The sequence below is a fragment of the Thunnus albacares genome, chromosome 18 (assembly GCF_914725855.1).
Source record: "Thunnus albacares chromosome 18, fThuAlb1.1, whole genome shotgun sequence".
Taxonomy (NCBI): Eukaryota; Metazoa; Chordata; class Actinopteri; order Scombriformes; family Scombridae; genus Thunnus; species Thunnus albacares.
Genome location: NC_058123.1, coordinates 26,331,989 through 26,359,836, shown reverse-complemented (window position 1 = coordinate 26,359,836; position 27,848 = coordinate 26,331,989). Strand labels below are relative to the sequence as shown.

The following is a 27,848-nucleotide window of genomic DNA, read 5'->3' as shown; positions in this document are numbered from 1 at the left end:
CTGACTCTGACATACTCGGCCAACAAAGATGACTCTGATTCTGATAAGAATTCAAAGTGTAAAGGAAGATAAAATTAAATTAAATTAAATTAGATATAAATGAACTAATCCAGCCCCTTTTGGGCAGATTTTAAAACACTACTGAAGCTATACTAATACTGTATATATGACAATGTTTGCTCAAATAAAAAAACTTTAAAAAATACTGTATGATGTTGGCAAGCAGGCTGATGACTTTCTGAAAATAAAGCAGTACTTCAAGGACTTCAATTCACCCATGTGACTGTCTGAGTTCACAAAACAGCTTCTTTGAAAAAAGACATTGTGAGTCTTCCTGGAAAACATTTGTTCACACAGTTTCTTTACAAAGGGTGTTGTTTTTAAACTGCTCACATTTCTTTTAAATGGTACCAGTTATTCTAGATGCCTTTCCTTCTTCCTTTTAAACTCATTTTGAAAGAATAAAGCCAAAGAGGAACCAGGAAATATATGTAGCAGACACACACACACATACACACATACACACACACACAAATTACCAGAAGCAAAGAAAATATGTGAAACAAAGTGTTTATATGTAAATTTGAGGACCAGGTTTCAATGACATTTGGAGAAAAGTTTGGCCATGAGCCGAAAGAACACGTTTTAACTTTTAGTGTTCATTTGGAAATTAAAAAAAAATACATAAAAAGTATAAAAATGTACAAAAATGTAAGATTTTCTCACAAACTACCGCACTTGAATGACAAAACTCTGGCACATATCCCAGTATGTCTATCATATGTACTTTACTACTGTCTACTATTATTTTACTACTATAAAACAAATATTATAATAATTTAACAGATTGAACACAGTTTTTTGTTTTCATTTTTGGCTCAAACACTCAACACTAAAATTCACTGCACCGACAGTGTGGTTCCATTGTGTCTGTGGTTGAGGGGATGGGGGTTTCCCATTAACGTTGCCTCAGTCAGTGTTCTTGGAGTACCGTCTAGTGGCCAATAGAGGAACTGCAGCTGAGTACTCAGGTGCTGATTGGTCACTGCTGGTAATGATAATACAGCCAAGAGCTAACAGCTAGCTGTGCAACCTCATCAGTTTTTAAAGACGAATGATAATAAGGCTAACATGATTTAGGAATAAATGTATCATTTTTTCCTGTAATTCCCCTATAAATATTATTAATTTCTCTTTTATTACCAAAATAAAAATTGTTTTTCTGTACTAATTTTATACTTTTATGGTAGCATATCATTCATATTCATCAATTATGAAACATATTATTTACTTTCTTACAGTTATGAGATACTAAGTCATAATGATGTGAAACAAATTTTGGTCAATGCAATCTATTAGCTGACAATGCAAATTGTAGAAGCAAAGCGAGAAGAGCTAATGATAAAGTGATATAGTAGTATTCAAATTTTTGCAAAGCACATTTACAAGTCAACATAAATTGTATTTAACCATTTTAATTATATGTACCTGTATTAATACATAAATAAAAATATTGATTAACCTAAGTACTGTTAAAAACATTGTTTATTAGTGTATTTAATGTTTTATGGGCCGATTATGACATGTTCACTTCAACTTTATGTACGGCACACTGAAGTATACTAATTGAAAGTATGCTATTTAAAAATATACTTTTAGATAAATTTAAGAATATTTTTCAAAACTGTTCATTCCTGCATTACATTAACTTGACTACAACTTTATAAAACTGAGTTGTTCTCTACTTTTGTAAAACACCCACACTAAATGATTAAAAGGAAAAGCAAATGTTTGGAACAAAGATGTAAAACACCCAACCTGAAGAAAAACCCTCTGACAACCATCTGTTTGAATCAGGTTTTATTTAAGTGCAGCTTGAGTTGAGAAGTTTTTTTCAGAAGACACAGCGGAACAACCAGATGAGAATCAGAGCCTACACATCATAGTTCTAAACCACCGATGACGACCATATGATGGACAGACCGCCGCCCACGTCTTTGTATCCATCTTTGATTTCCTGAGCCAACTCTTTTTCCTTTTATGAAAGAAGTTACATATTCCAGAATACATGAAAAGTGCACAAAAGCGGCATTGTTGTTTTTGTGATTGGAGTTTGATCCAAACATTGACAGAAATAAGCTTTAGCCAGCCGCCTCGAGAGTTAGAATGATGGTCATACAGTACAGTGAAGAGAGTATCTGTGTGGCAGCGCTGTAGTAATCATGATACAGAGCAGAACATGTTGAAACTTGTGCTTGTGTGATTTGTCGATACAACTTTGGCACTGCATTTTTTTTGACTATAATTACGACTGATCTTTTTAAAGCTAATGACAAGAGAAGAAATGCCAATTACTGGGAAAAAAACAAATACTGAAGTAGTGGTATATATTTAATGTGGCTGCTGGACAGTGTAGCAAGATTTTTCTTCATTCAACTTATTTATTTTTGTTTAATTGTATGTTCTATAATTTTCCATGTGTTAACTATATTTCTAGGGTATTGTCTACCAATTCCTATGGACAATTTGAATATAATAAACAATACACTGGGAGAAAAGAGACTTTTAATTTAAGGTGGAAAAGGTTATTTAACAGCATGTAAGACCACATTTGAGACATTCTTATATTTTTCATAACAGGAAACTGCAGTGTTTTTATTACTGGTTAGATTATTAAGAGCACGAGCAGAGGCGGAAATGATCAGATTTAGTTTTGAAGCGACAGAACGAGTGAGTGGGACAGGAGCTGAGCTTCAGAATAGAGGTCTATTACAGTAAATGAAGCTGCAAAAGGTAGCAATATTGAATTAAGGGTTATATGATTTCATATTGTAGTTTTCTATTACTTTTATTTTGAAATATATGATGGCTCAAAGAGCGCTGCCACATGTCAGGTCCAGATGTGCTGATAGCATGTGTGTGTGTTCAGGGTCGGCAGCGCTGGATGAATCTTGGGTACAGGCAGACGTCTCTGATGTGATGTCTGTTCAGCAGCCAGGTGAGGAAACGCTCCAGACCCAGACCGTAACCACCGTGAGGGCATGTGCCGTATTTCCTCTGAAACACACACAAACACACACACACAGAGCCGCCTGTTAATACACACCGCTACACAAACACAGCAACACATCAAGGCCAAGTTCTCATCCATGAATCCACAGGTCAGCAGGGTCTCTTCGACGCCCCGCTGTTATCAAGATTCAAACATTCTCTGCGTCTTTTTTCAATTTTTCATATTTTCATTTCAACACCTCACTCAGGCATCTTGTACAGCTCATCTCTATATCATCATCTGTACATCGCGACATATGTCATTCTTAAAAAGGAGATGAAAAAGAAGACTTGCTGGTCTGTTACCTGGTCAGTATACCAGTAGTACGGGGTTGAGTCAATTCCCTCTCTCTTGTAACCATCCAGCAGCTCCTCAGCGTCCCAGATACGCATTGAGCCTCCGACGATCTCACCGACATTTGGCATCAGCACGTCGACCTGCAGATACACACACACACACACACACCAGCCGAGTCGGTCAGTTAGCCTCACACTCACACACCGAGGCAGCGAGTTAATGTCAGTCAGTTATTCAGATAACAACCTCAGGGCTTCCTGCACGGCTTTTAAGTGATAATCCGTCCAAAATACATGGCCGCACTCCACTAATCCACTAATACACCTCCTGATTTTGTGGCCAAAGTCGAACTAGATTCGAGTTTGATCTCTGAGGTTCGTACCGACTCGGTGAGGCGTTTGTCCTCGGGGCAGCGCTGCATGTAGAAGGATTTGATCTCAGCGGGGAAACGACACAGCAGGATGGTCTCGTTGATGGTGTCGGTCATCAGCCTCTCCGGAGCCTCAGGAATGTCCTGAGACAACAAGGAAAAAAAAGAAGAAAAGAAGAAAAAAAAAATGTAAAAACAGAATTAACTATCAAACTGAGGACAATAATTAAAAGGGGAGTTCATGGATTAAAAAAAATAAAAACATAAAACCAATTTTATAGGTTGAGCAATAAAGATTTGGGGAGCTTGCAGACGTCCTCTCCTTCTCCATTGTAAATGCTCCTTTAAATTGGATGTAATCTGGACCGGACAGCATATTCAATGGAGGTGAACTGTGGGCTGCCGGTTCAGTAAGGAGTCGAGAGCTCTGGAGAATGTGTGTTTTTAGATATTCTGATGGATGTGTCTCGTTCAGTCGTCACCTCTCCAAACTCGTAGAAGGTGCCGTCCTCCTTCTTGATGTTGTGCGCTTTGAGCCACTCGATGGCATCGGTGTAGTTCATCCTCTTGAATGGCCTCTTGGGAGGTTTGAAGGTCTGGAAAAATACATTAAAAAGAAAATATTAACTATCAAATATAAAATATCTACTCCTAGTGAAGATCATGCAATCAAAAGGCTTCAGAATAGATACACAATGGACCATGAGAAGAGATGGTTTAATCAACTGCTGTTTCCACGGTCAAGAATGAACTTAAAAGCTTGCGTTTATCAATCATTAAAAAAAAAAAAAATGTAAAAGACACCCAGACACACCAAACTGTCTGTTCTGTGAAACAAATCAAGTGTGACGTACGGGGTTGATGTCATACAGCAGCTCAGCGGCGGGAGATTTGAGCACTCTGTCCACCACGTCACACACCAGGTCCTCCAGTCTGTTCAGCAGATCATCAAAACTAATGAAGGGACACTCGGCCTCGATGTGAGTGTACCTGAACACAGACAATTAATTCATTAGACATCGATAAATAATTATCAGAATGTGGGAGGGTTACATGTTCAGGAGATAAAGGGGGGGGGCAGTGTAGAGCTGTCTCAAATTGTAATAGATTTGGCCAAACATTACTGTACTACTTGTAATTTAATATGCTGCTAAACGTTTTCATATATTAAACCCCAATTTCCCCCCAATATTTAGAAATTTTCTAAATGTCGGTATGATACATGTGTAGCGAATGAACCCGCCGGCAACGGTCAAAAGGGAAATTTCCTTTTGTCGCTCTGTGCTACAAGCACATCAATGTATCACTTATTAATCTGAATCAGGTCAAGATTAAGTGAGGAGAAAGTTTATGATCATAGTAATAAGGTCACAAGATTATAAAGACATAAAAGCTAAGATGCAGTAAAATACATTGATGTTGCCAGATCGTATTATATTTCTCTATCACTGCTTCCCGCACTGTTCTTTACAAAGCAGGTGAAAATATCACTTTCCTGATGTTTTGATTCAGTACTTGTTGGATTTTTACTCACACGGGATTTATTACACATACAGTAATGAGCACAGTTGTAGTCAAATCGAGGAAAATGTTTAACATTTTTTCCACTTCACCTAGTTCGCGCTCCACCGTGGGTGTGTGTGTGTGTGTGTGTGTGTGTGTGTGTGTGTGTTGCACTGCTTCAGTATAAAACACTGTGTGTAAAACAATGTCCTAAGTGCATATTCAGGTCATTGCCGTCCACACTGAAACACAGTGATCACCTCCAACCACTAATTATATAGTGTAGTAAAACCTGATGGGTGCCTCTAAACATGATTACCAGTCCCACCAGTTTACCCAGAGCATAGCTGACCCGATTGACAACTACGTCTGTTCTGTCCTCTGTAAAGTTTTGTAGTGATGTACTGACAGTGGTGTGTGCTTAATCCCATTAATTACAATATTAAACAACATTTGGACCTGATCAAACTAACAGTTATACAACAGTTCCCATATTTTATTTGCCAGTGATCCACGCAAAGTCATGCTAGCTTCTAGCATCTTCGCCACTGTCACCAGATTCAGGTTGGGTACGTTTAAAAAAAAAAAAAAAAAAACACGCAGATATTTTGGCCTGAATTTCCTTAATATCACACTATTAAATAAGAAGAATTTTCCTCTGGGTTTAACTATATTTGTCAACTTTCACTGATGCCTGAAGTGAGGTTTCTCTGCCGCTTCTCTGCTAGTTAAACCACACTGGGACATCACAAGAGCTAAAAACCTAAGAGTAGAATAGCATGCTCACTCAGACAGGTGCCTGCGGGTGCGGGACTGCTCAGCCCGGTACGACTGTGCAATGCTGAAGGTGTCACCCAGTGCAGGTATGCAGGTCTCCAGGTAAAGCTGGGAGGACTGCGTCAGGTATGCCTGTTCCCCAAAGTAGTTGAGGTTAAACAGCGTGGAACCGCCCTCCACCTGAGTCTGCACCAGGGTCGGAGGAGTGATCTACATCCGGAAAAAAAAAAAAAAAAAAAAAAACAAAACCCAAAAAGCTAGGTTAGAGGGCCTGTGAGGACAACATTGTGTGTGTCTGCAATCAGATTCAACCTTTGGGTTCTATAGTTGGTAAAATAATTACCCTCAACTCTAATGAATCTTCTTATCTAATCTCTTATCCCTCCTAGTGATTTGTAGGCTTTTAATTGGCTATCTTTACTTTCACTTTCAAATTAAACTTCATCAACTCTCAACTTTTGATGCAAGGACACCATTGGCTGATAAGTTACAGGAAACACTTCCTTCTGCCGGACATTGATAGCATTCCGCCGGAAAACAGGGTGTGGATTCTATTGTGAAGCTTACAGAACGTTTGTTGTGGTATTAAACCCAACTTCCTGTTACCACGCTATCAACTGCGACCGAAATCCTGAGAATTAATAACTAACTTTTACCTAGATATGTTCTATAAGGGATTTAGCTTTTATAAGCAGATCTGGTCATAGGTTCAGGTTTGATATTTACTACTGTTTACTCTTTCAAAGACATCAGATGAGACGATAAGCTCGAGACTACAAACATAGATGAGCTTAGAGAATCTCGTTATTTAAATCAACCTGAAACTGAATCCAACATGGAACCAAACCCCAACGACTTTTTTTTTTTCTTTCTTTCTAAAAGTTAAAAACAATATTCACAATAAATCTGCAAATCACTGAGGGCTGAAAGTGCTTCACCTCATAGTATCCACGGGCGAAGAGGTGGTCTCTGAAGCACTGCGTCACAGTGGATCGCACTCTGAGGATCTTGGAGACGTTCTCTCCTCTGATCATCATGTGTCGGTTGTTCAGCTGGACGTCGACGTCGGACTCTTCGTTCACCAGGTTGTCGGCGCCGCCTGCTGGAGCTAAGCCAACCAGCTCCCAGAAGTCACAGTTCAGCTCGTGGCCTCCGGGCGCCTGAGAGAGGAAGATGAGAACATGTGCTGTTAGATCCATTAACGGGTTGCTGTCTGATTTCTGCTGTAATATTGTTTCTTAAATGTGGGGCAAAGATGAAACTTTGTTTCTGTGATCATGTTAGAAGATTAGAGAAACCTGATTTCTCCAGCTACGTTTCTGCAGGAGAACACAGATTTCTTGGTCATGTATACGTGTAACCAAGTTTCTAATCAGCTCTCCATAGACTGTATAAAAATATGGACGTGGTTACCGTGACGTCACCCGTTGCTTGACGTCAGCCGCTCCGGCCGTCGCCAGTACGTGACTCTGCCTAACTCCCAGCCAATCAAAAATGGGCAAAGAGGCGGGCCGAATGGCTGAAACAAGCCACCTAGCGGCTGGCGGACCTGTCACTCAAAGCAGCCATGTCCTTCATTATGCAGAACTTTACGGCTTCATAAAATATAAACGGGTGAGTTATAAAAAAAATTCACCCCCGTACAGTTGTTATGAAAGGGGAAATTAGCTATAGCAACATGGAGGTCTATGGGTTTGACTCGCTTTTGGAGCCTCAAGTGGCCATTCATGGAACTGCAGTTCTTGGCACTTCCGCATCGGCTTCATTTTTTCAGCCCCGGAGGTTGCCGCTTGATGTCATTAAATTCAAAGATTTATAAAATTCTAAACACATTTATTTGCCATATAATAACTTGTATCACTAAAATACATCATATAAATTGTTAGCCATGGTTCCAATAATATCATTTAAGTGAGAAATGATTTCTGAGCTGCTGCATGTATACATGGATTTTACAATAAGCAGGTTACTTCAATGTCTGTAAACATGTCTGATTTCTTGGAGGAACTTGGTTTCTTGTTTGCATGTACATGTACCGCAGGTGTGTTTACCTGTTTTCCCTCAGGAACCTCAGTAACAGTCCCGTACAGACCTACGGTACTCTCCGTGGACAACACCATGCCATTGTAGCACTGGCACTGAGGACAAGAACAAGAAAGGAAGTCAGTGGTACTGTACGTGGCATCGGAAAGAATGCGACCGTTACATTTGTCTTTGTATGATCGACAATTTCAACTTCGACAGATGTGATTCCCTCTTGTAGCTGTACATCACTCAGATATTCCGTTTCACTGGACAATATGTCACAGTACAGAAGCTGAAGACGCTAACTTCCGTTTCACTGGGACTTCAAGTGCTCCACACTCAACTCATGAGTGGAATACACAACAAAAACTGAATTGCTTTTCCTGTCAGTACTTCAGAATAAAATTACTCAGAAGCTTTGAGTTGTTTTATAAAATTAAAAAAAAACAGAAAATTTAAAACTTATTTATACCTTCACATATATACACTTAGAGCTGCAACCTATTAGTCAATTAGTTGCCAACTATTAAATTAATCACCATGATCGATTAATAACTTAATTTTTTTGTAAGAAAAAAAAAATGCCAACGTGCTCTGATTCCAGCTTCTCAAATGTTAAAATATTCTGGTTTATTTCTATGATGGGACACTGAGTATCTTTGGATTATGGTCAAAACAAGACATTTGAACCTTAACCTTAACCACGGGAAACAGTGATGGACATTTTTCACCATTTTCTGCAACCAAGCAACTAATCAATTAATCAAGAAAATAATCAACAGATTAATTGATGATGAAAATAACAGTTAGTTGCAGGCCTAGTTCTCACAGCTTAATTTTTATATAACATGACTAGAGACTAAAAATAACAGCACAGCAATAGTTGTAACAGTCAGATTAATGATAAAGTTATAAAACTGTACCAGTTTATCAGACAGGACACACTGGAGGAAACCAGTTCCATCTCTCAAAACAAGGAACATCAGATTCTTCCCTGCAGACAGAAAATATATAGTGTTCAAAAATAAGAGTTAACATTTCTGTGGATTCTTAAAAAAAAAAAAAAAAAATTAAGTTTTATTTTCCCGTATCAGACTCCTCACCCTGTCTTCTGAGGCGATGAACCCATCCGAACACTTTGACTCTCTGACCTCTCTTTGATGCCAGTTCATGGATTTTAACCTGTATGAACACAGTCAACACTTCACATCAGTCAGACAAACCCACCCTTGTAATAAAGATGCCCTTCGGAGCTTCTTACAGCTCAAAACTGTCTCCATTCCTATGCTAAGCCATACGAAGCTATGGAAAGTTTTATTGGTTATTTGAAGAAACATGCAATGAGTGTGTCGAGACTACTTTGCTGGTAGAAACAATGAAAGATGTGAGAGACGGACCGGTTTAGGTTCAGGCAGGCTGGCGTCCTTCTCAATGATGATCTTCTTGGCTTCTTCCAGGTTCTTCTCTCTCCTCTCGATGTCCTCTGCCTGCACAACAAACATGGAGCAAACATTTAAAAAAAACACTACAACTGCCCTCTTTGTCATACAGACTTATGAAACTGAGCTGAACTAGAACATACTGTAAAATTCAAACATCCTGGAGTGAGTTTTGATGACTCAAGAAAAAACAGACAGTGAGACACACACACCTCCCTTTTGTCCTTGGAATCAGTCTTCATCTGCTCGCGGTTAAAGGCCTTCTTTGTGTTCTTCATCTGCGTCTTAGAGATCACTGCCCAACGCTGACGAAGAGAAAGACGAGCAAATACGAAGAGACAAAAGACAAATCAGGTGAATTCGTGTTATATGAAGACAAAATGTTAACCAGGTTCTGACCTGACAGAGTGTCTGTTTTTTTCTCGGGCATCCAGAGTCAAGTCATCGTTTTTTTAATTTATCAGTCAGGGTTTTCTACTGTTTTATCTACTGTATTGAGCAGCACCGATTCTGCAGGTTTGTACTGCAGCAGCTGACCACTGTGAGATGATAAACTAATAAGTGAAAACAGATCCTGAAGCTTGACGAGCTAATTTCCTGCGTATAAAGGAATGAAATATGATGAATATGAAAGTAAAAAATAAAGATTTTAACTAACCTCTCCTTCGTTCGGTGAGTCTACATAGATGGTGGGGAACGGCTCCTTCCCGGCGAACACCAGAGCCTGTAAAGATTTGATCGTAAACACAAGACAGACATTTCAGTGCGACTGGATCAACCAATGGAGCAAATATCAATTATATCCCTGCTACTATTTCAACTACTAACAATGAGTCCTGTAGCGCAAAACATTTTGAACAAGATATGCTTGAATATGATTAAAGTAAAACAACAGAGGTACTTTAAGCGACATGACCGCTCACCTTGAGGGCAGTTTTGAAGGGTTTCTGCTGCGAGCCGTCTCCATCCTGGTCGCTGCCACATTTCTCCGAAACATAGAGCTCACCTGAGAAACAGAAGCTCAGTGAGATGCAGCAATCCCTCCCAGCATGTACAAAATATGTGTGGGAACCCTGGATTTTGAGTATTTACTATTGATACGTTTGATAAGTTACTAAGTAATGTTCGTGAAAAACTACCGTTTCCAGCTAAGTCCGTCATGATATCTACTTTTGTTGGACGATGTATTGTCCTAGAATAAGTTACCAGGCTAACTGTTAGCTGCTAGTTATTATATATTTTATAACTCAGTGTAAATATTAAATATAGATTCAGGAATCAGTGTGGTGATTAAAAACAGGAAGACAGATTATTTGCCTCCCATAGATAGACACACAATAAATTATGCTGTTTATTCTGTTATCCTGTTAGCGACATTCTTATGTAAAGACAATGGGCAATACCGAGGTCAGCAAAACAATTGAGGTCATGTCCGTATATCGTACGATAAATCAATAACGTAATTATCAGGACAGACCGATTTCCAACTGTTTTAGAAAATTATTGAGCCTTTTCAAAATATTTGTGAGCCGTTTTCAAAAAGATTCACGCCTCCAGTAGCAACCAATGGGTTTGGTGCTGAGTGTCATCGACAGTGTTAAGAAACTGCCTTGATCAGAGTAGTCAATGATTTACTAATTATTGTTGATTTTTAATTTAAAATCAAGACTGAAAACCTACCTTTAGTCACTTCATTACAGCCTATGCTAGACCTTAGTCAGGTCCATCACTTTTTTACCATCCCTTTAACATCACTGGTTGGAAGTTTTTAAATGCAGTTGTTTGATTTTAATTATTTTATTTGCTTGCTATATATTATGTCCTATGTATTATTTCTAATTGTAAAGTGTATTGGGACCATGCTGCATGGTGATTCGGCATTTTAAATAAAATTGATTGACTGATTGATTGAAGAGACAGACTAACACATTGTTGGTTTTGGTAGAAAAGGGTTCCCGTAAGGTCACTCTTGATGGGCATAGTGGCAAGACAAGTGAAAGTAAAAGTCCAGAAATTTCCAGTTCTCCATTTGAGTGTGGTTTTGAACTCTGTTTTGCCTACTGAAGTGCTTTCTCATCAACATCTGCAGCGTGACCGGACTAGACATAGATAGTCATAAATGTAGCTTAACTTAACATCAATGTGATGTTGGCGATGACACCCACAGGTTTCAGCAGGGAAGGCTTGAAGGTGAAAGTTTGAGTTTACTGCTCATTACCATTTCTGTCTGCTGTTGGAGCCAAAAACTCCACATTTTTTCAAAGTGCCAAAAGGTTACACCGGTCAATCTAGGCAAACACACCCAAAAACATAAACTACACATTCAAAACTATGTAGACAGGTAGTGTGGCGTATTTTACCATTACTTTATGGAGCTGGCTTTGTGCACTGGGGCATTGTTGAACAGAGGCAGGAAAGGACCTTCCCAAAACAATTTCCACAAAGTACACTGTTATCTAACATATTATTGTATGCCATAGCATTAGAATCTCCAAATCCCATCTGAAAAACCCTACAGGGAGTATTTTTTTTTCCACCCAGTTATCCAGCAAAGACTGAAAAATGTTTGCTTGGGGTGAAACTAATGTTTAAATTCAACATTTCCACAGACTCCACTATTTATCAGAAATTCTGGATCTAAACACTGGTTTCCTCCTAGGAAAACCAAATCACTGAGGAATAAGCAAAAGTATGTAGACAAAGATGCCCACAATTTTTGGTCATAGAGTGTACCCCTCTTTAAATCTTAAGATCTTTGTAAAGACAGCATTAAATCACCACCAATATTAGCAGAAACTTTAATAATTGCTGGACTATCTTGACCTTACATATGTGTCCACATTAAACAAAAGTGAAACCACCTTCTGCTTATATAACAGATCACAATTGATTACAAGGTGTGGCCCTGCTGCCTATTTTATATGGTCAGTTCCTGAATAAACACTGAAATCAGAAAACATTTGTTTCATACACCAAGGAAACTGAATGACATAGCCCCTTAACTGACAGCTGTCATAGCTAAATATAAGCCTACAGTTCTCTTCTCATGGCTCACATTTTTATTTTTGACTTTCATTCAAAGTCACACATAAGTTTAGTGGCTGTCTAAACCTGCTCCGTATATGAATGGATATCAACATTTTCGCAGACTCCACTGTGCTCTTCTTCTTCGCTGTGCTAGTTATGGCAGGCACGCTTTGAAGAAATATTGGATGTAACCACTGGTTTCTTCCTAAGAAAACATTATTCTAGGAAGACTGTAAATGTCTGTGGGAGTGCAAACATACATTTCAGTTAACAATCTCCTGCTGATAATCTGTAAGTATGTAAGCAAACGTGTCCACATATTTTTGGCCATAGAGTGTATCCCTCTGTAAATCTTAAGGTCTTTGTAAAGACACCACAAAATCACCAATATTGGCAGAAACTTTAATAATAGCTACTGAATCAAAGTTAATTTGTTTTGCATTTTTGTTCATTGCAGTCAGAGTTTTAGGGAGGCAGCACCTATCAGACATTTGAAAAACTGAAGCTCGTCACATTTCAGCTTTAAGTTGGTACATAGACATCTAAAGGCCGAAAAACGCCCCTTAGCTGTAATATAATCAAAATATACCCCGGCCAGTCGTTAGATATTGATTAAATATACCCAATTGGTGTCTCTGGGTGGATCCAGACTACTTTGATCTTACACATGAGGCCAAGTCGAGAGACGAAAGTGAAACCACTTTCCGCTTTTCCTAACGGATCACAAATGATAGAAATCTCGGTTACAGGATGTGACCGTGCTGCCTATTTGACGTGATGTTTCTCTAAAAACACTAAAATCATAAAACGAGGTCGGTTTCATAGACCAGGTTCACTGAATGACGCAGCCCTTCGACTGACAGCTGTCGAAGATAAATCTTAGCCTACAGTTCTCTTTTCATGGCTCACATTTTTATTTTTGACTTTCATTCAAAGTCGCACGTAAATTTAGTGCCTGTCTAAATCTGCTCCAAATGAATGGATATCTACCCAGCGTCACAACCCAGTGTTAGCTCGCATGCTAACATCGTCCCTGCAACTGATGCAATATGCGAGACACACATGTCTTTGGGAGCTAACGTTACAGCTAGCTGAGCTAAAGCTAGCTGGCTTTAATTCATTTCTTCCTTACCAACTGAGACTTGTTCCACACCTTTAGTTATATCCGTCGCCATTATCAGTCCAGGTGCCGCTGCGCAGGGTAGACTTGAGACTTTGATTCAAAACTAGGTATTAAACCCAAGATGCGTCTGCCGGTGCTGTATATTTGGACTCGGACACGCAGACTTGCATCAGCCCTTTTTCAATGATCTGGACGTGAACACCGTGAACCGCATAAGAGGAGGCGGTGATTCGCATGGTAGATCACCAGCGCTGATTGGCTGGTATGGAAACGTCACTTCCTCAAGAGCGAATCCCATTGGTTCTTCTTTTTCTTACTTGGTGGCGGTTGGCGTGCAAAATATCGCATTACCGCCATCTACTGGATTAATCTAAAACCTCCAAATGAAATAATGATAACCACTTCCCACCCATTTCCCACTCTGCTGTAATTTCTCTAGCTATATTTCTGTTGTTTGTTGAGCTTTTCTCAACAGCTGCCTCTCACCCTCTCCAGAAACTCCCACAACACCCAGAAATCTCCTTTCAATTTTCTCTCTTCTCTTTAAATCTCCTTGCATCAACTCTGTGAGAGACTCCATCAACAACACTTTTTATTGGTGCTTTCTTGGTGAGCAGAAAACATGTTCAACCCAGTCGCCAGAGGAAAACGTTGGCATTGAACGTTGCTGCAAACCTAAGAAACATTGAACATGCCGACGATTGAGCCGATGTCTCACTAAAAAAGCCGGTTTTCTCGCCAGAAAAACGGCTGCAAAAGTCGTGACGTCCCGCTTTTGCCAGTTGAAACGGAAAGCGGACATTAGTTTCGGTTTCGAGGTGGTCAAACTTACTAGCCATCCACCTGCCCCTCTTCCTCCTAATAGGAAAGTCAGCTCATATAGCTTGCATGTGAATTACGTCACTTTAAAAATGTTGAGATGATACGTATTTTGGAAATGTTGATAATAATACGTTTTGTTGAAATGTTGACATAATACGTTTTATTGACATTTTCATATGATACGTATTGTTGAAATGTTAATATGCTACTTTTTGTGGAAATGTTGATATGATACGTATTGTTGAAACGTTAATATGCTACGGATTTCACGTGTTGAAACGTAGATATTCAACGTTTCTGTGGATTGCAGAAACATACAATGCCAACGTTTTATCCTGGCGACCAGGCTGACATGTTACTGGGTACATATCCATCCCAGAAGCCAACATCAAGATATTCAAGGCTTTTTCCATCTGTGTCTTTGACATACACTCAACGACTATCAAGTTTAACTTTGCTTAATCCATCTTGCCACAGTGTGCTTTTCTGACAAAGCTCCACATCCAGCACTTTCTTTCAAACCCCGAATCCTCATTCCAACCATATAGGTTTCTTTTTTATGTTCATTCTCACTATGACTCGATGAATCAACTTTCTGTTTCTTTTTCTTCCCTGAGGCTCCCACCTTCCATTTCCCATGTTCATTCTCCATTTTGCAACTCCATCCCTCCATATCCAAATCCCATTGGTTTTCTTCCATGACAGTAAAAACATGGGTATGCCCCAGTCAATTAAAAAAAAAATGCTCAATCAAATCAATTGGCACTTCAGACAAATCTGTTTTTAAGCTAAACAACAACAAAAAAGGAATGTGGAAGTGAGGTGTTACAAATGCAGAAATGTATTGTTTCATTATCTGTTGAAGTGAATGATTATATTTTTTTCAAACAGACAGAACTGTAGATTACTAGGAATGACTCCTCTTCACTCCTTTATCTTTTGAATTTATGTAGGCCTACTTCTTTCAAAAGAGACTTGCAAAACATATTCAGTTTTACACTGATACACGACACACAAACACTAAAAATACAGTGCTGGCAAAAAACCTTTGTATAAAATGCAAATGATAACCTCAATCCAAGGAAAAATATTTGGATCAGTGTTTATTCAACTGTTGAGCAATGAACAGTAATATACAATATATAAATGTCATATATATTATGTGTAGGCATGTCACATCCTGAGGGAAAACTATATGAGTAACACATGAAATGGTAATGAAATTATTCAAATTCAGACTCCACTTTTTGATTTTCTGGTTCTCATTACATTACATTGTATCTCATATCATATATATTCTTTTCTTTTCCAAATAATTAGTTTGTGACAATTTATTCTCCCTTACATTGGGTATACTATGTAATATATTAAAATAGTTGTATAGTGTAAGGTTATGTATTGTTGTATAGTGTATACTGTATTATTTAATAAGATGCATACCATTTGATGTTTTAGATACATTCAGAATTATCATGATTACATTGTAAACCCTGCACAACATGCTTTGACAATCAAAATGATTTGAATTTAGTGATAATATGTAGCACTTATAGTACATATTAAGTGAGTAAATATAGCAGCAGCAAAGTAGTATAGAGCTATGGACTTGAATCAGAGTTATGAGGACTTGGTCTCTTCCATTGTGAGACTGAACTTCAGATCTGAAAACAAAAAGTCAGTAATTTGTCAGCAGCAGGTGGGATAGTTAGAGGCCTGTGACCATGTCACATACCTAAAACTATTAGTCTGAAAGAGATGAACACATAACTCACTCAGTGGTGGTCCAACCCATTGAGGGACCCTAAACAGGATTTGATAATAAACAATTTATAAAATGAACCTCGCTCAAAAAAGGTCATTTTCATGGAGACTGCAAATGGTGAATAAAAAAAAAAAACCCAACAACTTTAAGATACTTCCTCTGCTTTGATGCCAAAACATTCTATATCACCTACCATACTCAGTCTTGTCATAGCAGCCCCAAACCTGAAAATTTGGTGTAGCATCCATGAAATTTGTTCTTTAATGCAAAGTGTGTTACACTGACCCTCAAAATTTACAACATTTCATTTTACAGGTAAAGAAACAAAGAGATATTTTGGTAAGAGTTTAGCTGTTTTCAGTTAAGCAATTGTTGATTTCCAGAGGATTTTCTTCAAAGAACTGCTCACTTTTATTTCTTCATATTTCAACTACAGTTGGAAATTTGCATATATTAATAACATATTTATATAATTTCATATATGTTGAAGTCTGTGCTTGTCTGTAGACAAATTTACATTTTTGCATGCCCAGCTGACCTGTGCTGCATAGACTGAAGAACTCCGTAGGTCACCTTATCAATTAAAATGAATTGGAATTAATTAATTGAAGATGTACGTTTCCATTTCATTAGTACTAATGACAGTAGTTCTTTCTGGGACAATAATGTACAATAATGATTTATTTTATTACATCTTTATGAACACATTTACAAAGTAACAGGATCAAACTCAACATATGATCAGCTTTTCAGTTGTGATGAAGAGAAGACTTACAGTATGGTGCTGATCCATTAAGTCACATGCAGAAAAATGGCAACAGAAAATATTACAGGAACTATACAAATGTATATCAGACAACAGAAAAACAATTTTATTCATACAACATGTTTTAGGTAAAATGGTGAAACCAAAATTGTTACAACAGGCAAGTGTTATTTCAAAGAAATCTATATGATCATATTAATTGGGATCAAATTATTTTCCAACAAATACCCAATAATCCAACAAAGTCAGACAAGTCAGTTTTCATATTGTATTTATCCTGTCCAGTGCTAAATATATGATTTTTAATCCCATACTGCTTTCCTTCAAATAACAGAGGCCTCACAATCCTTGGATCCACATGGATTTAAAACAAGACTTAACATACCTACTTTTTTACTTCCTTTATCATTATCCCTGACATGTTTTTCAGGTTATCTACTTGTATTTTTCAGTTCTGTTGATTCCTGTGCAACTGTTTACCAAGTATAACAAGTTTTAGTCTAAAGAGTAATTAATAAAACAAGAAAAAGAAAAAAGATGAAAACTCTTAAATCATCATGAGCAATGATTGACACCATGGCTGAAAAGAGAAAGATCACTACATATAGAACGTCTAAATAAGTTGTCGCATGTGTGGTGGTTTGTCTCTGTAGCTTTTAAACTTTGATACGGGTCTGTGATGTCTATGTATCTGCGATACAGATTTCAGCTGAGGCTCTATCACCATACAAACCGAGTCCAGGACAGAGCGGCTGAGTGAATGTGGTCTGGACTCTGTGGAGGAGAGTCATGGTTTCAGAGACTCTGTAGAAGGACAGAAGACCTGCTCTGTGATCCAGGTACACTCCTACTCTGGATGACTGAGGGCCTGAGATGGAAGTTCTGATTTTGTTATGTCTGAATTCATAACTATCATCTGAACATTGTATTGCCCAAGAATGATCATTTTGTCCAAATATACTTTCATATCCTGTTCTGCTAATATTCTTGTATGCAACTGCTACAAAAACTTGTCCATGACTCTTCACCTCCCAGTAACAACGTCCAGTCAGACTTTCTCTACACAAAACCTGAAACCAGTCAGTGAATCTGTCTGGGTGAAACAGAGTCAAAGATAAGGGACCGTTATAGTGCCTCAAAGATACTGTTCTTATATCATCGACACTTAAGCATTTGTGTGTAGTGTTTCGATCCAGGGTGATTTTACGTGAATATTTCAGGAATTCTGCTCTGGTTCTGGGCTCTGGCTGTGGCAGTAAAGCATCCACTTCAATCTCTGTGAGTGAGATCTTGGTCCATCTCTCACCAAGAATGCCCTCTAGTTTATCTCTGACCTCTGAGACAGCTGCTGTCATGACCTCAGTGTACCTCAGAGGACGGATATTGATGCTGGCTGAGTCTGTAGATTCACTAAGACGTGCCAGCAAGGTGTAAATGCGTAGAAACTGAGTGTGATCCTCTGTGTGTGACAGCTGCTTCAACTCCATGTATTTCCTCCTCAGCTCAGCGATCTCTTGCTCCAGCTCAACCTGAAGCTTGTTGACATGAGTCACTTCAGTTTTCTGATGAGATCTGATCTGCTGCTTCACATCTGTGCAGATCTTCTCACTGTCTCTCACGGCTTTATCAGCAGAGCAATTGATATTCTCCACCTCGTGCTGAAGCATCTTCACGACTTTCTCTCTGTCATGGATTCTCTGCTGGATTTTTTTCTGACTCACCCCAAGCTCTCTCTGCTTCTCAGTCATCTCTGCTGCAGCAGAAACTGTGTCATGGCCTTTATGTTCATCCATTGAGCACAGATAACAGATACATTTTTGATCAGTGCGGCAGAAAATCTTCATCACCTCATTGTGACGAGAGCAGACGTTCTCCTGAAACTTCTTGGAGGGGTCGACCAGCTTGTGTTTTGCAAAGGCAGGAGATTCATAGTGAGGCTGGAGGTGTTGCTCACAGTAAGAGACCAGACACTGCAGACAGGACTTGAGAGCTTTCAGTTTTCTCCCAGTACAGACATCACATGTCATGTCTTCAGGTCCGGCATAGCAGTGATCAGGTGGAGCAGCTTGGATTCTTGTCTTCTTCAGCTCCTCCACTAAATCTGCTAACATGGTGTTTTTCACCAGGACAGGCCTCGGTCTGAAAATTTGTCTGCACTGAGGACAGCTGTTGATTTCCATCTGATTCTCTTCATCCCAGTAGCTTTTAATACAGTTCATACAGTAGCTGTGTCCACAGGGAATAGTCACTGGATCCTTCAGTAGATCCAAACAGATCGAACAGCAGAGTTTTTCCTGGTCCATTCTTTGCTGTGCCATTTTACCTCTCAGAGACAGTGATAAATGTAGCCCTCTGATCCAAACTAAAACTCAGTTAATTCATATACACTTGCTGATCTGCAGTGTATGGGGCTTGCTAGCTCTTGCACATAGCAGCATGTTGATTACACCCATCTGTACACTGCCAGATCTGTGGAGGCGGAAGTAAGCAAGCAACACGTGGTCTAGCTTTGTTTGAGAGCAGGAAGAAGAGGGAGGGGTTATCAGGGTTTGACTCCTTCTAGGGAGAGGAGCGATTTCAACAAGGCAGTGTGTGTTTTTAGCCATCGCATAGTTTACTACATGCAATGAAGGGTACAGGACAAAAATGGACAAGGTCGATGTAAAAACAGGTTCTGCTTACAATACACATTTGAAATCAACCCTACAAAGATGGACTCTTTTTTTGTGTCATACAGTGTTGCACCGGTGAACTGGCATTTTCCTGGGATGGGCTCAGATTATTTGTGGTGCAGGAGACACTGTTCAATGTTCTAAATAATCATGATTCAGACAAATCTGTTCCATTCATCAATAATTCATCACTATAGAAAAGTGAACAGTGTCTCATGCAGAAAATGTGTGTCCTGTTCATTGGCAGAGCTCCTTTTATCTTCCAGGATTCATTACTGTTAACTAAACAGAAAGGTTTAATTTTTATAGTAATGATAGTATAGTAATGATATGACATGTTTTGAGTTGATGACAGATTTTAGCAAAGCATATTTTGATGACAGCCATATTGATCTTGAGACCATCATCAGTAGAGACAGCAGTCATGAGGCGGCCGATGAGGGTGACCGTGAAGATAGTTCCAATGAAGAAGAGGGAAGTGCCCATCCGTGACAAACAGCAAGGAATTCAGGGAATCAATGTCTCCCTTATCAGGGCCCATATGTACAATGTACTCCTGGTGACCTATAAAACCTATAAAATTATTCAATGGGTTCTGTGCTGTCTAAAACATGCAACTGATTATTCTGTGGTGCCCCTCTTGTGGGCACAAGTGCTTACATCATTATAGAGAAAAGCTACTAGCCTACAGATGTGACAATACAGCACACGCCAGAAAGTCAATCACTGTTTTACACATCCACACAGACCTGAGCAGACGTCTAATTATCCAGAGTAAGTGAGACGATCCGTGTCAGTTTGTTTAGAACTATATCACAGTCTAACATTAATGTGTTCTGAATGACCACTTGAATACATGTAGCTCAGCTCTCAGGTCACTGCTTTTGCAGCAGCACCGCCTGCTGTCCAAATTTAATGACTACCAGTTGAAGTAAAACGTCCCCTACATCACTTCAAAATGATGCATCAGACATCCTCCATGTTCACTGGTGTGCGTGAGTCGTCGCTGATCACTTACAGAGGCTGTGGCCAAAATCACATTTATTTTTAAATAAATGAAATAGTTTTACCAACAGAACACCATTACTCTATACATTTGCACATACAGCATTTATAATACTTTTCTTGATTAAAAAAAAAAGCTTTATTCATTGACTTTGTTCACATGTGCAGTCATATCCATATTCACACATATCAGCCTGTTAAAGCAGTATGTTAACACTGTGGAGGAAAACTTCAAAATTGACAGGAATAAAATCTTCATATGATCAACTTTTCAGCTGTAATTAAAGGAATGTTTGCACTGCAGCTCCATTAAGGCCCATGAAGAGAAACAGAGACAGCAGAAATATTACAACAACTATACAAATAAACAACAAGCAGGAGACCTACATTGACCACAGAACAGGTTATAGCTTACATAACAAAAATGAAATTAAGATTGGTAAAAAGTCTGGTTATTTGCCTATACAATATATTTATGCTAAATATTGTACATGAAAAGTACTGAAATTCCTTTCTGCTGCTATTACCTTTAGTAATCAAAGGTCACTCTTCAGTTTGCTGAAAAACATTGTTCCTTATTATTATCTCACTGCACAGATTAAAAAGGTAATTCCTAAAATGATAAGTGTTTTTTAAATCATCATTACATTATTACATAATTTCTTTCCATCATTTATTTATTCATTTTACATCACATTTTATTTACATCATCACATTATTTTGTTATTCATTTGTATTTTGATTGTTTTAGCCATTATTGAAGATGAATATTATTTCCCCTTATTTTGTTCATTTTGTTTTGTTTCCTGTGCAACTTTCACTCCTTTTACAAAAAAAACAACAAAATGAAAAAATATTAACAAAATGTCAGCAACATACAAGCAAACCTGAAGTTGTCGTGAGAAGTGATAGCTACCATGGCTAAAAAGACAGAGACTAAATTGCCACACTGCATCAATAGAAAATCAGAAACAGAAGTGGTAGTCATGCCTACACTATTGTGCAGGAGATCTCTTGAAACTATAGCACAAAAACAACACATTAAACAATGAAAATGGGAACAAAACCCATTCTGAAAGTAAAAAGAGAATCTTACCCTTCGCCTGTTCAATAATAATTCTTGTCTACTCAAACTCACACAACTCAACTGTGGCATCATAAACAAGCTTTAACCCAGCATAGAGCGGCTGAGTGAATGTGGTCTGGACTCTGTGGAGGAGAGTCATGGTGTCAGAGACGCTGTAGAAGGACAGAATACCTGCTCTTTGATCCAGGTACACTCCTACTCTGGAGGGCCGACAGACAATATAAGCGTTTCTTTTGTCATGTCTCAATGTATATTTTTTGTTGACACAATGTAATGCCCAAGACTTGTCATTTTGTCCAAATTCACTTTCTTCTTGTGTTCTTCTAATATTATTGTATGTGACTGCGATTGAAACTTCTTCTCCGCTCCACTCAACCTCCCAGTAACAACGTTCACTCAGACTCTCTCTACTCAGGACCTGTAGCTTCTGAAAAGCAGATGTTTCTGGCTGATTAACAAATGACTTTATTACCCAACCCACTGCAGTTGATAATGTTAGTTCCTTTACTGTTACTTTTCTGTTCCCTTCAGATAATATCAACTCTGTGTTTGCTGTGCTTGGATCCATCGTGATCTGTTGTGAATATTGTAGGAATTCACCTCTGGTTCTGAACTCTGACTGTGGCAGTAAAACATCCACTTCAATCTCTGTTGATGAGATCTTGGTCCATACCTCACTAAGAATGCCCTCTAGCTTATCTCTGACCCCAGACACAGCCGCAGCCACATTCTCAAAGTAGCTCAGAGGACGGTTATGGATTCTGGGTGAGTCTGTAGATTTACTGATTTGTGACAGTGAGGCGTACTTTTGGAGAAACTGACTGTGATCTCCTGTGTGTGAGAGCTGCACCAGTTCAGCATCTTTCCTCCTCAGATCAGTGATCTCCTGCTGCAGCTTCTTCTGAAGCTCTTTCGCCCGACTCACTTCAGTTTTCTGCTGGGATCTGATCTGCTGCTTCACATCAGAGCTTCTTTTCTCAATCAGACGGATCAACTCATTGAAGATATTCTCGCTGTCCCTCACTGCTTGATCAGCAGAATTATTGATGGTCTCCACCTCCTGCTGAAGCATCTTCACATCTTTTTCTCTGTCCTGGATTCTCTTCTTGATTTTTTGCTGACTAGCCTTTAACTCTTTCTGCTTCTCATTCCTCCCTGCTGCAGCAGAAACTGTGTCATGGCCTTTATGTTCATCCATTGAGCACAGATAACAGATACATTTTTGATCAGTGCGGCAGAAAATCTTCATAATTTTACCATGATGAGAGCAGATGTTCTCATGAAGCTTCTTGGAGGGGTCGACCAGCTTGTGTTTTTCAAAGGCAGGAGATTCATAGTGAGGCTGGAGGTGTTGCTCACAGTAAGAGACCAGACACTGCAGACAGGACTTGAGAGCTTTCAGTTTTCTCCCAGTACAGAAATCACAGGCAACATCTTCAGGTCCGGCATAGCAGTGATCAGGTGGAGCAGCTTGGAGTCCAGTCTTCTTCAGCTCCTCCACTAAATCTGCTAACATGGTGTTTTTCACCAGGACAGGCCTGGGTCTGAAGGTGTTTCTGCACTGAGGACAGCTGCAGATTTTCTTCTGATCGTCTCCATCCCAGTAGCTTTTAATACAGTTCATACAGTAGTTGTGTCCACAGGGAATAGTCACTGGATCCTTCAGAAGATCCAAACAGATCGAACAGCAGAGTTTTTCTTGGTCCATTCTTTGCTGCGCCATTTCACCTCAGGCAGTGAGACAGTGAGTGCCAAATAGTTTCACTTCGCGATAAATGATCCAAACCAACCAAATCTCAATTCCTTTGCTCCATTTTCACTTGCTGATCTGTAGTGAATGGGGATCATCAGTTATGGCACTCCACAGCATGTCGGTTATACACATCTGTACACTGGTAGATCTGCGATTGGGGCAGGAAGCAGGAAACATCTCAACTGAACGGGACTGGCTGAACTTGACAGCAGGAAACAGAGGGAGGGTGTTTACATTTGGTTTCCTCCCAGGAAGAGGAGTGGTTTCTGCAAAACAAGGTTTTTCAGCCCCACTAACAAGATAAAGTGAGGAGTGTGAGACATAAAACTAAATGAGCATTTATGTAGACTACAGCAATGCATTTTTTAAAATTTTCCTTTTATTTGTTGTTATACTTGTTGAGCTTAAAATTTCATTTTCAAGAACGACTTGGCCAGGAGGGCAGCACTGAATCATTGTTGTAAAATAAAATATAAACAACATAAACAGGTAAAGACAACTGTCACACACTAGGTATGCCACAGTGGGGACATTTTCCCACCGACTAATAAACACGTAACAACACCGATGTTGACATTTTACAAAATAAGATATTCGTCAATGATGCTCATCCGTAGAGCTCTTACTTTGATCTTTAACATTAGATTTTTAGTGTGGATGTTCCCCTTATATGAGAGTTAGTGACAGCGGGCTTCAGGCTGCTGCCAGCGGGTCGTCCTCCGCATACAGCCGGGTTGCGGCATATACAGACGGGGATAAGCCAGAGGACGACCGCCGCTTAGAACCGCCTGCCATCCGGAGACAGACAAACTGAGAGCAGGCTGAGCAAGCAGAGAGCGGGAGAGTTGCTGCCGAAAACAAGCACCGAGAACCGGGGGGACATGAGAGCAGCTGCTCGTAACGGCTTGTTACGTTACGTTTGTTACGTTACAGCAGCAGGACGGAGAACAGATGTCTCACTCTGCTACTTTCTGCTGCTGATTAGGCTGCTGCAGATCGTACGACGAAGTATTGATAACACGCTTGATACTTTACAAATTGGAGTTTTTTTTATATGATGAAGGTGGGCGCTGATACGCGAAAATGACATCAATGGGGTTGTTTCTATATAAAAAGCAAACCTACGGTATGGGCGTTGGGCAAGAAATGTAATCGTTGTGTGTTCCCACACTGTGTAACACCAGTGACTCCGACCACCGCAGCTGTCATATATAGGCCTATGTGTCAAACCCAACTCCTGACAGGAAGTTGGATCAGCCAAACTCAAATTATACTGGAAGCTGTAGGCCAGAGAGGCTTGCAGAGCTGGCGTGCACATGTCCAAAATCTACAAATAGGCTGGGATATATACGTAAGCAAAGGTGTGCTAGTATTATATAGAGGCATTAGCATTATTGGTTTTGTATGATTTTGGTTTTTAAGACAATATGTCTGTTTCAAACTTGGTTGATGTGTGTCCATGTCTGCTCCTCTGCAACCTGCAGTTACCTAAAGCACTTTTCACTAAATCATATCTGCAGAGATGGGTATGTTTATCCTCACAGATACACATTTGACTGAGATGTAAAGGCTCAGTCCCAAAACAGGCCAAGGTTAAAAACTACTTAGGCAGGCAGAATAAGAAGACAAAGCCTGAAACAAAACAGCAGGACACAATTTGGAAGTAATTGAGGCTAGAGGCAAAATATGGAAGTACCTTATGCATTTCAGCAGTTGCTCAGTCTCTGATGTTTTGTCCTTTAACTTCCTGTCTACACCTGAAGAGGAAATGTATCACATTGTGTATGTTTACTTTTGCTGCTTGTGATCAACTTGCACCTTCATTATAGCAAATATCTGACCAGTTTCCCAACAGAATGTACAGCACGAAGCACTGCCATAGCTGGAAGAAAATAAAAGACTTTATCCTACAGAAATTTGATAAACATTGACCATTATTTATGATAGTCATGGTGTCTGGTCAGAATGTGTTTGTTTTATTATGTGTATATACTGCATAGACTGAATGGTTTTGTTTTTTGTTTTTTTTTTTTTGATGAAAATATAGTCCTGAGCAGTGTCACCCTGTATAGCCCAGCCCTGCTCCTTGTGTCTTCCCCAGTTTATCTGCTCCCAGTCTGCCCATGTGTTGTGTCACCTGTTGTCTGTTTACTTTAGTTCCTGTTTTTTTTAAAAAATATTTTCTCCTTGTGTCTTGTCACCTTTACTTCCTGTGTTCGATTACCTCGTGTTTAACCCGTGTCTCGTTTCCCTCACCTGTGTCTAGTTTGCAATCACACCCTGTGTATTTATAGTCCAATTTTCAGTTTGGTCTTTGTCAAGTCGTCTGCTTTTGTTCTGCTTATGTGAGTTTTTTCCTGGTCCCAGTTTCTCATGTGATTTTTGAGTTCATTCATTAAATATTCAGCATTGTATCCAACCTGCCTGCTGTCTCTGCATTTGGGTCCACCTGTTCCATTCACCCACTACCCTGACACAATGTTTTTGTTTCAAGTGAGCCTCTTTTCACTTAACAGAAAAAAACAACAGCAAACAAACAGCACCAGTATTAAATAACAATAAGTGCAACTTAAAAAAAATCTCCAGTGCTTTTTCTTATTATAACACCAAAACAATGTTTTGTCTTAAGTGAGCCTCTTATCATTTAACAGAAAAAAACATCAAACAAACAGCACCAGGATTAAATAGCAATAAGTGCAACTTAATAAAAAAAAGTCTCAATAGAATGCTTTTCACTTTTTCTGCGTTTTGGCGGTGAAACCATATGCCTGAAGCTTGGCTACACCTGATACTCTATGGGTGATGGGTTTTCTCTGTGGGACTAGCTACAGCAGCAGTGCCTCTTGCTCCAGGAGTGAAGGTGGAGGCTGCTGCCACAGCCACCAGTGGCTTGTTCAGGAGGTGAGAAGACGAGGAGGAGGAGGAGGCTGTGGCAACAGTGGCTCTGGCTCCAGGAGTGAAGGAGGAGGAGCTGTTGTCCCAGAGACAGTAAAAATAGCACCCGGGACCATGGATATATAAAGAGAACTGGATAGAGGAACAGCACCAGGCTTTGAAACAAATTTGACATAGCGGCCAGACTGTGTAATTACAATGTCATGTGATGCACACTGGCCCAAAAATACTTCTTCCCATGGACTTACATTGTGAAAGAGACATCTGTAAATCATCATAATCATATTATATCATAATCATAATTTGATCCATTTGGTCCAATCACATTTTGAAAGTCTAGACGAGCTGTACGATTGAATTGTTATATCCCCATTCAAGTTAGCTGGAGGGCTAAACTGGAAGTAGCTGGCTTGGTTGGTGAAAATCACTAGGGTGCTTGCTCCCCCACAGAAGAGGAATCAATGCAGAAGAAGCTGAACTTTTTTGGCTTCATGTGCCACTGAGCAACTTTCATAGGAGTGAATGGGGCCCCGACACGGTCTCCAGTTCTCTTTATACGTCCGTGCTTGGGACACAATGATACGAAGTCTGGGACAGTAGAGAAAACGCTTGAACAAATTTCAAAATAGGAGTTATTTGGATAAACTGACCACATATGGGAATCTAAATGGTTACTTTCTTGCCTGAAAAAATGGTAAAACTTAATGAAGTGACATATTAACAGCAAACATTTAACAGCTTTTAGCCTGACACAATTTAATCTCCACCATGATTGGTGACCCATCACATTCTGTGACTTTCCATGATATTCATCTCAGTCCTCATGCCTAAACCAACCTAACCAACACTGCAGATCACAGAATCTAAAGGCTCACCATATTCCGTGTATCACCTGTTGGTTTAAATGCTTTCTGGGATACCCAGTTAACTCCTGATGTAGTAAAAAGCCAGTGGTCAAAAAATGCTGAAGTGGTTGAAAAACACCGGCAGTAAAGCAAGTAAGCTCCCTGAAGAAAACCACAGAGACAGCTTAAAACCACGAAGACGTCTAAGTATCTTCCTCCCACAGCTCCCAGTTGCATCCACATCGTCTATCCAACACAAATGTGGTTGTGATGCCTTGCTTAGCTATATAAAATGTGGCCCACAAAGTGTCATATTATTATTATTACAGTGTAATAATGACATGAGATATGGGGAACAGGAGAATGTCAAAGAAGAAGTGCAATTTATTTCATCGATTTTCTCCAACAGCACGAGAACAGCTGTCATTAATGTTACACACAACCATTACACACAGCTACAGATTTAAAACAATACAATAATCTAACTTAAAGATTAAATAAACCATCATCGCAGTGATATCTCAGTCATCATTATTAAAAATCAGAAAGATGATCAATGATTAATTTTATAGCACTCATACTGAAACAGATGTTACAAACAGCTTCACAATTTAGAATAACATGGAAA

The 27,848-nt window shown here is 39.3% G+C and overlaps 3 protein-coding genes across 4 annotated transcripts; all 3 read right to left on the bottom strand.

The window, feature by feature from the left end:
* Positions 1–1,845: 1,845 nt before the first annotated feature.
* nars1 (asparaginyl-tRNA synthetase 1) lies at positions 1,846–13,822 on the bottom strand. 2 transcript variants are annotated; one of them, XM_044333748.1, is made up of 15 exons: positions 13,623–13,822; positions 10,387–10,469; positions 10,122–10,187; positions 9,676–9,768; positions 9,422–9,511; positions 9,128–9,206; positions 8,948–9,018; positions 8,051–8,137; positions 6,938–7,159; positions 6,010–6,209; positions 4,574–4,709; positions 4,202–4,315; positions 3,732–3,863; positions 3,358–3,489; positions 1,846–3,057 (listed from the first exon to the last, which is right to left on the bottom strand). In XM_044333748.1, the coding sequence occupies exons 1-15, from the start codon at positions 13,663–13,665 to the stop codon at positions 2,926–2,928; spliced, it is 1,680 nt and encodes a 559-aa protein (XP_044189683.1). In that variant the 5' UTR covers positions 13,666–13,822; the 3' UTR covers positions 1,846–2,925. The 2 variants fall into 2 exon arrangements, with proteins under 2 accessions (XP_044189683.1, XP_044189684.1); XM_044333749.1 differs by having other exon boundaries at positions 13,644–13,822.
* Positions 13,823–15,068: 1,246 nt separating this feature from the next.
* On the bottom strand, positions 15,069–19,606 carry LOC122968753 (tripartite motif-containing protein 16-like). Its single transcript, XM_044334208.1, has one exon. It carries the CDS (start codon positions 19,279–19,281, stop codon positions 17,647–17,649), a length of 1,635 nt encoding a protein of 544 aa, XP_044190143.1. The 5' UTR covers positions 19,282–19,606; the 3' UTR covers positions 15,069–17,646.
* A 1,007-nt stretch (positions 19,607–20,613) lies between these two features.
* On the bottom strand, positions 20,614–23,775 carry LOC122968752 (tripartite motif-containing protein 16-like). The gene has a single exon (XM_044334207.1). It carries the CDS (start codon positions 23,448–23,450, stop codon positions 21,765–21,767), a length of 1,686 nt encoding a protein of 561 aa, XP_044190142.1. The 5' UTR covers positions 23,451–23,775; the 3' UTR covers positions 20,614–21,764.
* Between the last annotated feature and the right edge of the window lie 4,073 nt (positions 23,776–27,848).

What these genes read in the sequence shown, in the direction of transcription:
- nars1 (XM_044333748.1), bottom strand. Translation starts at nt 13,665, where the DNA reads ATGGCGACGGATATAACTAAAGGTGTGGAACAAGTCTCAGTTG. An exon ending in ATTCCAAGGACAAAAGGGAG is followed by an intron (nt 9,512 to 9,675) that starts GTGTGTGTGTCT and finishes TTTGTTGTGCAG; the next exon opens with GCAGAGGACATCGAGAGGAG. An exon ending in GTGTCCTGTCTGATAAACTG is followed by an intron (nt 8,138 to 8,947) that starts GTACAGTTTTAT and finishes TCTTGTCCTCAG; the next exon opens with TGCCAGTGCTACAATGGCAT.
- LOC122968753 (XM_044334208.1), bottom strand. Translation starts at nt 19,281, where the DNA reads ATGGCACAGCAAAGAATGGACCAGGAAAAACTCTGCTGTTCGATCTGT.
- LOC122968752 (XM_044334207.1), bottom strand. Translation starts at nt 23,450, where the DNA reads ATGGCGCAGCAAAGAATGGACCAAGAAAAACTCTGCTGTTCGATCTGT.